Consider the following 13301-nt stretch of genomic DNA (forward strand, 5'->3'; position numbering starts at 1 on the left):
TCTGTTCATCACTATAATTATCTCAGGATCAGCTTCAGCTGGGAAGCTTCATAAGTATTTCCCTTTGTCTCTGAACAGGAAAGGATGGGGTATGTGTCAGGGAATGTATGTTGGATATATGTGTATAAAAAAGTAGAAGTGTTTGCTAAGCTCATTGCTAATTTGTGTACGTGTGTGTACAGTGTAGATTGTTGGGTAGATAGCTATGAAAGCAGATAAGAGAATGTTGTGGGAGATAAAAGTTGTGCATGCTTGAAAGGCCATTACATGGATAGGTAATCATATACTGGTAGAGGAGGAGAGAGACTAGTTAGGAAACCAGTGTTCTCACCCAGACATTGCTCCCTATTGATGGAACAGCTTCTCTCCCCTCCCCTCCCCTTCAATTCTCATAATGGAAAGCAGTGTCCCTCAGAATTTAGGGATTGTGGGCATATCTAGAGTACAAATTAATATCAGAAACATACCCATTCAATTTTTATAGTTTCCTCTGAAGAATCCCAGAAACATTTTGCTGGTATGGGTGCTAAGATCTGTTAAGATCTGTTAGAGCAGGGGTGGGGAACATCAGGCCCGGGGGCCATTTCAGGCCCGCGAGATCATTTGGTCTGGCCCTTGGTGGGTCCTGGCAGATCTCTAGCTCATGGCTCGAAGACTGGTGACCTGCCCCCTCCCCTGGTCAGGAATAGCCTCTCTTCAAGGCGGATGGTCTGTTGGCACCCGGCTAGTGCAACAGTCCATCCTGTGCCACCAGGTGGGCGAGTGCACCACCGATTGGATGCCTGCCTGCTTGCCTGTGCAGGGTGGGGGGGTCATCTGGGGCAGCTGCCTGCTTGGGGCTTGGTTGGCTAATTTTTAAGTTGTTAATTCTGTATGACCCGCGAATGATGTTATAAATATCCAAATGGCCCTTGGCGGAAAAAAGGTTCCCCACCCCTGTGTTAGAGACACCTCACATTTCCTTACCCCCAAACAAAAATAACAGGCACTGGCTGCAGTATACTGCATACTTAATCAATGCAGTGCAGATGTCTGGTTCTGTGCCTGCTTGCCTTTCTCTGATTACCTTTGTTTTGGACCATTTGGTTGGCAACCACTGGTCTAATTCAGCACACAATTACAGTCATTTCAATGACATTTCAATAACCACAAACGTATGCTGGATTGCTGCCCTCTTGAGTAGGAGAACAGAAACTACCTGACTGAAAAGGGACAGTTCTCTCCCTTCACAAAAAAAGACCACTGTAAACTGAATCCATACTCTGTGTTTAACTGTCAAGTGTAAAAGGAATTCTAGTTGCTTATTAAGTCCTAAGAATTACATTTGTTACTCTTAAATTGAACTAACTTAAGCTTAGTTTTGAAAGCAGCTAACTGTGCAGGCTGGTCAAAAACCTGTGTGCTGTAGTGAACTCATTCTTTGTCTACTATTTGGAAATTAACAGTGGAAACTAAAGCAGAGTTGGTCTTTCTAAATCCACTGACTTTAGCGTACTTAAAAAGGTATAACTGCTCCTGACTGCACTGTTATTGTCAGTTATAGTATAATATAGTAACTTTGGATGATATTGTGTAGCAATTTTTCCACAATTTACTTTGCTCACTGAAATTAACATTTTTTTAAAAAAATATGACTTTCAAAATTACAAAAATTTAGAATCTTCATAAAAGATATAAACAAGGCTTTTATTTTTTCTTAAATGACTAATTTCAGCTCTTCTTACTTGCCACTCAGTTCTTCCTTTATGCAGCTCTACATCAGATGTGTTATTTGCACGATAATTTCCTATGTTTGTTTCAGTTTGGTTGACACACTATGAGCATTTTCTTGCAGAGACTCCAGTATCATTTCTCTGGTCTCATGTTAAGGATATACCAGCCCTTTACATAAGAAGTAATCTAAAATCCAGTCTTACTAGACTGCAGCTGTATTCTGTTAATAAGATGTTCAAAAGGGCACAATCAAAGGCACATATAATTGCATGCAAATTTAATTTAGCATGCAATTACACTCAGTTGCAAAGTAATTTTCTTAAAATTTAACCTCAAGCATTATGTGTATAAATTCATCCCAACTATATATCTCTTATTTCCCTATCACTTTTGAGCCTCAAGCTTACTAATATGGTAATATACATCCTAGAATATGCTATATTCCCTTCCTGTTGAATATTATTTATTTACCTTCCAGGTTACTCTAATGCTTTGTGAAGATATAGGCTCAAGCTGAACATCCTGAGGTGGTCCGTCAGGAGCTGGTGAGAAATGGAAAGATGCATCAACATGCTGCATTTTTCTCTTTTGTTACAGAAAACAATATACCACATCGTATCTACAAGTGCCAACATACGGGTATATATCAAAGGCCTTTTTCCAAGGTGAAGCTATGATAAAAAGGTTAACTAATCACTGAAAATATAATATTTATTTGTAAACTGTCAAAAGAAAGCACAATTTCACACATCATGGCTCTGCTAAATAGGTAAGCAGTTGCAATATAAATGTTCGCTGATGGGAGCCCATAGCAGCCCTTTACCCACAACCCCTTTGTGAATTGACTGAATGCATGAAGAGGGAAAGCAGACACAAAGGTGTTTGCCCTGCCCCCTGCCTCCACGTGATCATGGGCCCGTGAGCACAGTGCCTACACATGCAGATAGTGTCAATATGTACACTCGCTCCGTGTGATCGGTAATGTTTGGTAGGCAGCATTGCTGATCACGGGGAAGGAATGTATGCTCTGCATGACAACTCAGCGATCACATGGAGGAGTTGGGGCCAGTGGTGCCAATATTCCTGTGCCCACTCTCCCTCTCCACACATTCAGTCAATGTATAGATGTGTCAGGTGTAGAGAGCTTGCAACTACCAGTAGAAACCAATGAATGCCCCAAAGGGGATGCTAAGCAGAGAAAGATATTGGTTTGACAAGCTGAGAAAGATATGGCAATAGCAATAAAACAAGTATGATGTTTTGGCTCACACAGGGCTAATTCTGTACCTATATCAGTTTCCAGTCACATGAGAACCTCAATGGCAAGACCTCAACAAAACTGTAGTTCTACTTTCTAAAACACTGAAGCTTTTGTGGCTTGTTAGGGAAAGCAGCTGCTCTGGTATTAAATATTCTGTTCTATTTGTGCTATAATGGTGTTTTAAGGATTATACTTATAATGATGGTTTTAATTAAGCTGCATTAGATTCCATGCTGGATCTCATTACTTCTGGCTTGCTAATTCTGGCATTTGCTCCAGCTCAACTTCTCCTCCTGCGGGTCACCTCCACTTCCATTGCCGTCTTCTCCTCATGGTTCTCTTCCTAGTCACCAATATTTGTGCATCATTTCCATTTGTAGGAATCCAAAATGCTGCTCAAACACCAGCATTTAGTGCGTGTGATGTTTTGTGCGTTTTGTGATGTTTCATATGAGTAGGGGGAATTGAGAGAAAAAGCTGCCAGCTTAAAACAACTAGACTGGGTGTTTTTTTTCTCTCCCACTGCAGGTACTGACAGCCTGGGCATGGTGGGGGCACAAGACCTTGGGTGTGAGTTGAAGGGCTCTTAGCCTGTGGTTTCGTCCTGTGGCCTTTGCCAGTCAGATTGCCCCGGTGGCAATCCGGTGGATTGCCCAGAATGTCTTGTTAATTTTGCTCTTTGCTTTTTTATATATACTATGTAAATTTGTTCAAGGTATATTTTTGTAAGCTACTTTAGGTCCCTATTGGGGAGAAAAGCAGGATAAAAATACTAAATAAAATAAATAATCCACAGCCATTGTTATTAACTAGTTGGTGTGGTTTGCCCCAAATCAGGCATTGTTGTTGTTCTGAAGCAAGGTCCCCCCCCCCCAGGTTTTTAAGACCATAAATGGTAGTCACGGCTGGCACCACTGTGCAGATCTGGCTATTTGCAAAGGTACCAGAACTTGGCAACTTGAAACAGTGACAATGAGGGAAGGAAGGCCCCATGAGATGTAAACAAAAGTGAGCAGATTCTCTTCTTGGTGCAGGAACCCTCTTTCTGGTTCTTTGAACAAACGTTGTTGGCAGCCTGAAGCTACAACAGTTTATCATATTCAGTGCACCTTTGCAAATATGGTTTCCCTTCCATTTAATATTTAATGTTGTTGTGTTTGTAAAGCCTTCATTACATTCCCTGCCTGGGGCTTCCCTCAGATGTTTGGGAATCCATACTCATTGAACATGCCTGAGGTAAAAGCAGTGAGCTAAAATAAAGAATGACAAATGGTGGCACTTCCATGCGTGGTGTCTGCGGTCCCAGCTGATACCAAGGCAACCAATATTATGGCTCTGCTGAAGGTTTGGCTTTTCTCCCCTGGTTTCACCCTGAATAAATCAGCAGCTTTTGATGATGGTTCCATTATAATTGACCCTTCACTCTGAATGGACAGCTTCATAATGAGAGCAAAGAAAGGGTCAGTCATCTTGAAACTAGGTCATACAGTGGAGAATATAACATGACGTACAGGTTGCACGTTGTTAATGGGAAAGCTAATCTGCAAATTAAGGTCAGTTGATTATGCTGGCATGTTAATTTTCAGTCAAATGAAAGCCCACAGATAAGACATAGTACTGGTTAATTAAGAAAAATAACCGTAGAGCATTCTGTGCATCCATTTGTGTACATGGGAGAATGAGAGAGGTAGCAAACACAAAGACTGGCTGGACAATAGTGTGTGTATGTGCAGAAAATACACAAAGATTTGGGACAAGATGACAGTGAACTAAGTACTTAATAATAGCTTTCTGTGTGGTGACAGAGCCAGATGGAAAGGTGATAATATGTAACAGAAAGCATATAATAATCACACATGTATTAAAATGGCAAGAGCCAGAATAACCAAGTGTTAGAATGTTGGACTACAACTTGGAAGGCCATCATTCAAATACCCAATCTACCTTGGAGCCCAGTGGGTAATCTTGGGCCTGTAAGATTGTTTCTCTCAGCCTAACCAACCTCACAACAAAATAGGGGAGGAGGAAAACTAGGTACAGTGAGGGGAAAAAGTATCTGATCCCCTGCTAAATTTGCCCGTTTGCCCTCTGACGAAGAAATGACCAGTCCATAATTTTAATGGTAGGTTTATTGTAGCTGTGAGAGACAGAATAACAACAGGAAAAACCCCAGAAACCCAGAAGACAAAAGTCAGAGATTGATGTGCATTATAATGAGTGAAATAAGTATTTGATACAGTGTGTTTAGACTACTTTCTGTGGGAAGACGCCGAGCTCCTGGAAAGGGGGTTGCCATGGTATCCAGATCTACTCCGATTTGCCCTTTGCTCTTCCATATATGCCCTGTACTGCTCCCATAGTTTTCACTAGTGTCCATTTGACTCTTAGCTTCTGTTAACCTGTGGATTTTCCAATAGATCAACTCTCTTTGGACTGCTTGTCTGCTGATGTCTGTTTATGGGACTATCACGGGACTAGAGCTCACATTTGGACACTAGTCTAATCCTATATCCCTTTTCCCTGGCTGGAGCCCTGGAGGGATCGCCGGGATCTCGGGTTGGAGCTAAGGACGTGCTCCCCGAGGACCTTCTCTCTGGCTGGAGCCCTGGAGGGATCGCCGAGAGCTCGGGTAGGAGCTTTGAACGAGCTCCCCGAGGAATCTGACTTTCTGCGTGCTATCCTTTGGAAACCCCCACTAGATCCTGGGAGGTAATCGCAATGGATTTTATGACTGATCTACCCCTCAGTGAGGGAAAAACTGTACTTTGGGTAATCACAGATCTGTTCTCGAAGCAGGTGCATCTTGTACCTTGCGCAGGTATGCCTTCCGCCCCAAAACTGGCCCGCCTCTTTGTATCACATATCTTCCGATTGCACAGTTTTCCGCGCAAGGTGGTGAGTGACCGCGGGAGCACATATGTGGCTAAGTTCTGGAAAGCTTGCCTAAAATTGATTGGGGTAGAACAAGGACTGTCAAGCGCTTCCCATCCCCAAACAGATGGCCAAACGGAATGGGTGAATACTGTGTTAGAGTGCTACTTGCGCTGTTATGTTAATTACCATCAAGATGGTTGGGTAGGACTGTTGCCCTTTGCTGAATATGCTTACAAAAATGCTATGCACCAGTCCACTGGATTTAGCCCTTTTCAAGCTGTGTATGGACAAGAGTTTGGCCCCATTGGCCATATCGATATTTCAGGGGAGGAGGGAGGTGGTGATGTGGCTGACTGGGTGCACACGATTCAGACAACCTGGCCGAGGGTAATAAAAAATCTGGAACGAGCCAAACGTAAATATAAGGTTCAAGCTGACAAAACCCGCTCGCCGAGTAAATAGTACAGGGTGTGGGATTTGGTTTATTTGTCCACCAAGAATCTACGAGCGACGCGCCCGTGTGGCAAACTCAGTGCCACGTATGTGGGTCCATTCCCCATTTCCAGGATCATCAACCCGGTGACTGTAGAACTCTCGCTCCCCAAATCTCTGAGGAGAATTAATCCCGTGTTTCATGTCAGTCTATTGAAACCGCATGTTCCCTCCCCAGAGTGGCATCCTGAACCACCGCCTACAGCACCTGTAATGGTGGGGGGGGGAGGAGCATTTTGAAGTTGCAAAAATCCTGGACTTGCGTATCCACCATGGGTCCCTCCAATATCTAGTTCGCTGGAAGCACTTCAGTTCTGCTCAGGATGAGTGGGTGCATTCTCGCGATATTTCCGTCCTCGCCTGGTCCGCGAATTCCATACTGCCTATCCTCACAAGCCGGGTCCCGGGAAGTGAGGGGGGGGGCCTTTGGGGGGGCAGAATGTCAGACATGGTCTGTGAAAGGAATGTGTGGTTTCTCCAGGTGTTGGCCTTGGCCAGCTCGGTGTCCTGCAAACAGTGTGTTTAGACTACTCTCTGTGGGAAGACGCTGAGCTCCTGGAAGGGGGGTTGCCATGGTATCCAGATCTACTCCGATTTGCCCTTTGCTCTTCCATATATGCCCTGTACCATTCCCATAGTTTTCACTAGTGTCCATTTGACTCTTAGCTTCTGTTAACCTGTGGATTTTCCAATAAATCAACTCTCTTTGGACTGCTTGTCTGCTGATGTCTGTTTATGAGACTATCACGGGACTAGAGCTCACACTGGGGCTGTTACACCAAGGCAGATAATGGCAAACCACCTCTGTTCATCTATTTGTCCTTAAAACCCCAAAGGGTTGCTAAAATTTGGTTGCAACTTGATGGTACTCTCAACCACCATTGTTTATTTTAAAGGTTGCCATGTGCCTAATGTTAAACAACTAATCTTGACATAAATTTCTTCTTCGAGCTACTGAGGCCTTTTCTTTGCATTGTACACAGCAAAGTGCCCCACTTACAGCTCCTTTGAATCTGTTGGCATTGGTAGTTCATAATGCCCCCACCAATGTTTACAATCTATAAATTGAAGATTAAGTTTAGCCAGGGCAAGTGTAGAACTTACCTGCTTCATCCGTGGTGATTGTAAGCTCATTGCTGGCCTCACTCTTGCCAATGCGGTTTTTTGCATACATGCGGATATTGTAGGTAGAGGAAGCATGTAGGTCAATGATAGTGGCCTGATTCAGCTGGGGGGAAACGTCTTTGGTTCTTTGAACGGAATCCCAGGAATCTATTTAAAGAAAGTATGGGAAAGAAAATAAACTTTTCCACCAGTCCTTGTTTGTTCCACTTTAATAGTTAACTAAATCAGCAAGGTACCAAAAAGCATGACAAATGACATTAAAATAATGGGAAATTATCTGTCCTCTTCATTACTTTGAGTGACTCAAATGCAATAGTAGGGGTGGACTGGGAGGCAAAAATGGCTCTGGAAAAGGCTTTCCTTCCCAGCCTGCCCTCTGGTCCTGCCCCCTGACAAAGGGGTGAGGAAAGGAGCAGGGTTGCCACAGCTTCCACCTATCTTGCCCCCACCCATGTTGTGTGGGGCTTGAGCCACCAAATTATGTCTGTGGTGGCCTCCATCTACCTCGTACCCACCTGTATTGTGCAGGGTGAGGGCCACCAGCTTATAGCTATAGCAGCCCCCCCCATACAGGGGTCACCAGCTTTTGGAGGCTCCTGCCTACTTTGTGTGAGGTGCCTTAGGGCTGGAGCAGCCCCAGCAGCCCACTGAAATGTCTTGGCCAATCCATCCTTAGGCAACACTGAAAATATATTTATATAGGACCCCACGAATCACTATGCAGGGACAAGAGCACCAAGTGGTACATTTTACATACTGATAAAGGCCAGACAGAGGCCTCAGGAAACTGTACCAAAGCAAGGCAAGATGGCTGTAGCTTTTCTTTGTTAAGTCCAAGTATCTACTAGACAATGGAGGACTTACTGAAACTTTGAGTTTCGTTGGTATTGATTACCATAACTTGTAGATAGAGCTGAACACCACAAAATTGCCTAAAACTTTTTAAACATCTATATGAGCAGTAGGTGGCACTAGCAACAGGTTCTAGAGGTTATCTAATGTGTTTGAGCATGTGTGTAAGCATGTGTGCGCAGACTGGTACCGTATTTTTCGCTCCATAAGACGCACCTGACCATAAGACGCCCCCCCCCCCAGCTGGCTGTCAGATCAGGGAATGCCGACTCGCGCCGTCCCAACGCACCCAGCGGGCTCTGTGCGGGACCACCCACCTCCCAGCTGGCTGTCAGGGCGGGGAACGCCAGCTTGTGCAGTCCCGACGTGCCCAGCTCTGTGTGCCCCGCCCGCCTCCCAGCTGGCCGTCCCAACTTGCCCAGCTTTGTGCGCCCCGCCCGCCTCCCAGCTGGCTGTCGAGGCGGGGAACGCCAACTCGCATCATTCCAGCGCGCCCAGCTGGCTCTGTGCGCCCCGCCCGCCTCACAGCTTGCCGTCAGGGCAGGGAAAGCCAGCTCGCGTCATTCCGGCGCGCCCAACCGGCTGGCGGGAGGCGAGGGGATCCCTCCACCCGGCTCTGGGAGTCCCGGATGGACCGGGCTAGGGCCCATAAGACACACATTCACTCCATAAGACGCACAGACATTTCCCCTCACTTTTGAGGAGGAAAAAAGTGTGTCTTATGGAGCGAAAAATAGGGTATATGTAAGCCTAGTGGCTCTTGGCCACATTCCAACATGATATATGAGAGGAGGTGAGAAAATGTAAAACAGAGAGATGGGAGGGCAGCAGTCACTGTTCTCCAGGCCCTTGTTGTTGCTGTGATGGAACAATTAGATTTCACGTGAACTGCTGTCAGGAATTTTTAACTGTAATTTCTGAATGCAGCACACTGCTAAACAGACCTAGAAAATTCCTGTCAGCTCAGCTGCTGCCACAGGAAGAGCAATGGTGAATCTTCCTTCTCTTTCCTGCACCTTGATCACAGAAAGGTTCCAGAGATGTGGCTCCAAAATGGCTCTGGCTACATGATCAGCTGTTCATGAAAGTCAGCTGCCACAACTGGTTCTCTGGCCCTGCCAAGGGAAGAAGCATGGACTGCCTTCAGCTGACAGGAGGCCCATGGAAGTGAAGGTATTGACTTAAAGATTCATAATTATTGTTATCTGTCATTAGGGTTGTGCATATCGATAAACACAAACTGAAAATAAACCCAAAATTAGAAATTTCGGTAATTTTCGTGTTTCAGGTTTAGAAAAACACCAAAACCTAGGGGTCTCCCCGAAGCCGAATAGGCAATTCCCGAAAAAGACGAATAATCATTTGGCTTTTTCAGGTTCGGCTATTTGCCTTTGCTGACATTTGACCTTGATGCATGGATGGATGGCCTGATTCAGTGTAAGGCAGATTCATGTGTTCATGGGTGTTCAATATGATCCGCTTTCATAGTGGCTAATGTTCAACAAGTACCAGGAAATTGAATTGTTTTAGCATCCCACATTTTATGTTAGTAAATATCTTCTCTCATTGCATTTATCAGGTTATGGTTTTACTGATAGAGTAATCAATTTGAAAATATATACAAAAAATAATATAGGTGTGCTCTTCCAACCATCACTGAGGGAATGTGTGTGTGTACTTCTTTTTTCATGGATACAGAAAAGAACTGCTGTAGTAGCTGTGGCAGTCAGTCATCTGTAGGCTTGAGGAGAGGACTTCAGACATTATTGTCCCTCACTGATCAGGGTCAGCACTCTCCAATAGGTGCCAATGACCCACTCCAGATCAGAGTCAACTGCTCCAAACCACTGCTCTTAACCACTACACCACGCTGGCTCTCACCTAAAATGAGAGTTCCGTGCCCTGTAGAACCAGGAGATCTCCTGAGACTGAGAGACAGTTGTCCTACATGTGTATGTGTAAAGTGCTATCAAGACACAACCAATTTATAGCAACCCTAGCAAGGGACTTTCAAGGCATGTGAGAAGCAGAGGTGGTTTGCCATTGCCTTCCTCTGCAGAGTCTTCCTTGGTGGTCTCCATTCCAAATAACAACATTGCTTAGCTTCCAAGATCTGGTCATCCAATGACCACTCAATAGTCTTTTTATAATCCAAGGAGCCTTCTTCCCTTTTAAAAGGCTGTGAAATTAGAGGAAGGTCCTTAGGCTGGAGGCAGGCCTAAACTTCCCTGAGAGGAGTGAAAGGATACAGGCCACTAGCATGCCTTCATTTCCATCTCCTCTAAGGCTCTGGGTCATAGCATGCCAGATATGTGCTGGGTTAAACTAAACAACAAAGGGCACTGGGGTGCCAGCTAGTGGGGAGCCCCAGAAAGCATTTTGTCGATGGCCTTTAATATCTGATAGTAATATCTGGAGCTAATGAAGCCCACACTCTCACTATCTGTGAGCAAGGAGAGTAGTATTTTCCTTGGGGCTGCCAGGGAGATTAAAAAATGTCTGCAACAGTCAGCAGAAGGTTTGGGGGGACAACCAGAATTGAACACTTCGGAGATGAAACAAGGTGAAAAGACCATCATTTTATCATCAGGAGGGGATGTGGCTCAGTGGCAGAGCATCTGCTTGGCATGCAGAAGGTGCCAGGTTCAAGCCCTGGCATCTCCAGTTCAAAGGATCAGGTAGTAGGTGATGTGAAAGACCTCCGCCCAAGTCTCTGGAGAGCTGCTGACAGTCTGCGGAGACAATATTCAGTTTGATGGACCAAGGGTCTGATTCAGTATAAGGCACCATCATATCATCTGTTCACCATTGCCAACACATCAACTGATGCAGAATGCAATTTCATTAGAAAGAGGTCTTTTCACTGCTACTCTGCTACCCATGATTTTGTCACCATGAAACAGAGCATTTTGGCAACAGCTTCCCTCACCACTGCAGAAGCAGCATTATTTCAGGAGAATCAAACCAGACTGAAATTCCCTGTTTCTAGAGAGCTGCTGAAGATCAGGCGCTCTATGATGTAATAGTCATGTTAGTAGATTCCAAAAGGAAGTGAATCCATATGGGATCAGCCAAAGACAGAGAAATGTATTAAAATCAATGGGAAAATAGGAAACTTTCCAAAAGCCATATGAGCTGTCACTGAACTAGTTTCCAAATGACCTGCACCCACAGACAGAAGTATATAACCTGATTTGAAGAGGACAGAGAATATTAATTTGATCACCACATTTTAACTGAATTTATTTACCTATAGTAGCTTTACTGATAATCACCATTTAATAGGGTTGTCAACCTCCAGGTGAGGCCTGGTAATCTCCCAGAATTACAACTGATCTCTAGACTGCAGAGATCAGTTCTCCTGGACAAAATAGCTGCTTTGGAGGGTGGAATCTGGCATTATACTCCATTGAGGTCCCTCCCTTTCCCGAACTCTACCCTCCCCAAGACATCCTGGGGACAGAACAAGTCACAGACATCAGTTGTGCATACTATATTCCTTGTGAAATAAAGAAGATACAAATTTGAATAATATAAACAATGAAAACGAAACCTGACAATACAGTGAAAATGTGAGGCCCACAATGGTCAAGCAGAGCCACTTCAATTGATGTAAAAGTGAGAAGAGATGCACTTTGTCATGGAGCTTTACAACATCAGAATGTGAGCAAATTCAAACATTCAGTAAAAGGAAATGTGCAGCCCTGTTAGGACTTCACCTTTGCAGGCTACTAGTGAAAGATTAATGTGAATATTCCTTCCCATCCCTATGCTGTCAAAAATGCTCTGTACATGGACAGTTAGTATACAGAAGTTTCCAGCTTAGCCTTCACCTTTAGAGCTAGTTTTATTATGCAGGGTTTTTTAAAACACACACTCCAACATGTAACTCGCCCCACTTACACCTGCTGCCTGAAGTCATATAGCCCCATAAATAACATAGCAGCTACATTTTTGTAATGGTTTGTAACATCAGGACTTTTTTGTGCAAACTATAAATGAGATGTGAAACAGCTTTGAGAGAAGTGTTTCCATCATTTTCTATTATAGCGGTTTGTCAAAAGCCCTCTCACATGTAATTTAGGGAGGTTGCTGTATTTTCAGTTTCTCAGATTCCTATAAACTTAGCAGATTTATAAAGGATGAAACTGATGAAATCCATTCACCATGAATAAATGTGGTACAGTATTTAAAAAAAAATATTTCTGACTCTTGAACTTGCATCTATATAGCAATTTACTTTGTATGCTGTGCCATCTAGTGGTTTTGTGCAGAGTGGCATTTTTGAACACGGGCAAGAATTCTTTTATACTTCTAACAGTATGCAGTGCTCTAAAGCATTCCAAGTGCTTCAGTCAAAGTCAAAAACCTTTAATGGCATAAAAAGAGCATAAAAAGAGCATGTTAAAATAGTACAATACTTATCAAGTTCAATATAATACAATAGTAGAGTTCCACTATAGGCACCAAAGAACACAAGCAATTGGCACAGCTATTGCTATTACTTGTCAGTGTTAAAATCAGTAGCTAAAATTTTTACCAAATATTCGGCAACTGCTTCTGTAGAGTTGGGGGACTCATCCGCTAGTAATAGTTGGGTAGTCCTATTCGCTTCACATACATGATCCAAGCAATCCTTAGATCATATTATTATCATGCGGGGGGGGGGGGTTAGTGTAGATGGGAGGCTAGCCTAGAACTGTTGCCTTTCCTGGCACTGAAGATTGATCTCAAGGGGTTTCATGAGCAGAATTTATAGAACAGGGCTTTATTTAGATAGCATGAACCAGTCACAATTGGCCCTATGACACTGACAAGCCTGAAAACCTCAAGGTTCCCTACTAACCTCTTGTGCTGTGCAATTCCTTGACAGTAAACTTCAGTGCAAGGAAAGGCAACCATCCTAAGCCAGCATTGCTGCCATCACTACACAAGGCCCTATTGTGGAGTATCATTCCTTGTTACACAAGCAGTCGTCTGAAGA

General features: G+C 44.0%; 1 protein-coding gene across 3 annotated transcripts in view; it reads right to left on the bottom strand.

Moving 5' to 3' along the window:
* Positions 1-13301, bottom strand: part of DSCAM (DS cell adhesion molecule) — a 439612-nt gene that overhangs the window by 126743 nt on the left and 299568 nt on the right. For all 3 annotated transcript variants that reach the window (XM_056858130.1, XM_056858129.1, XM_056858131.1), the window contains 2 exons: positions 7445-7612; positions 2185-2255 (listed from right to left, as the gene is read on the bottom strand). In XM_056858130.1, the coding sequence (XP_056714108.1) occupies positions 2185-2255; positions 7445-7612 (239 nt within the window). The remainder of the gene's footprint in view (positions 1-2184; positions 2256-7444; positions 7613-13301) is intronic.

The sequence above is a fragment of the Euleptes europaea genome, chromosome 12 (assembly GCF_029931775.1).
Source record: "Euleptes europaea isolate rEulEur1 chromosome 12, rEulEur1.hap1, whole genome shotgun sequence".
NCBI classification, from domain to species: domain Eukaryota; kingdom Metazoa; phylum Chordata; class Lepidosauria; order Squamata; family Sphaerodactylidae; genus Euleptes; species Euleptes europaea.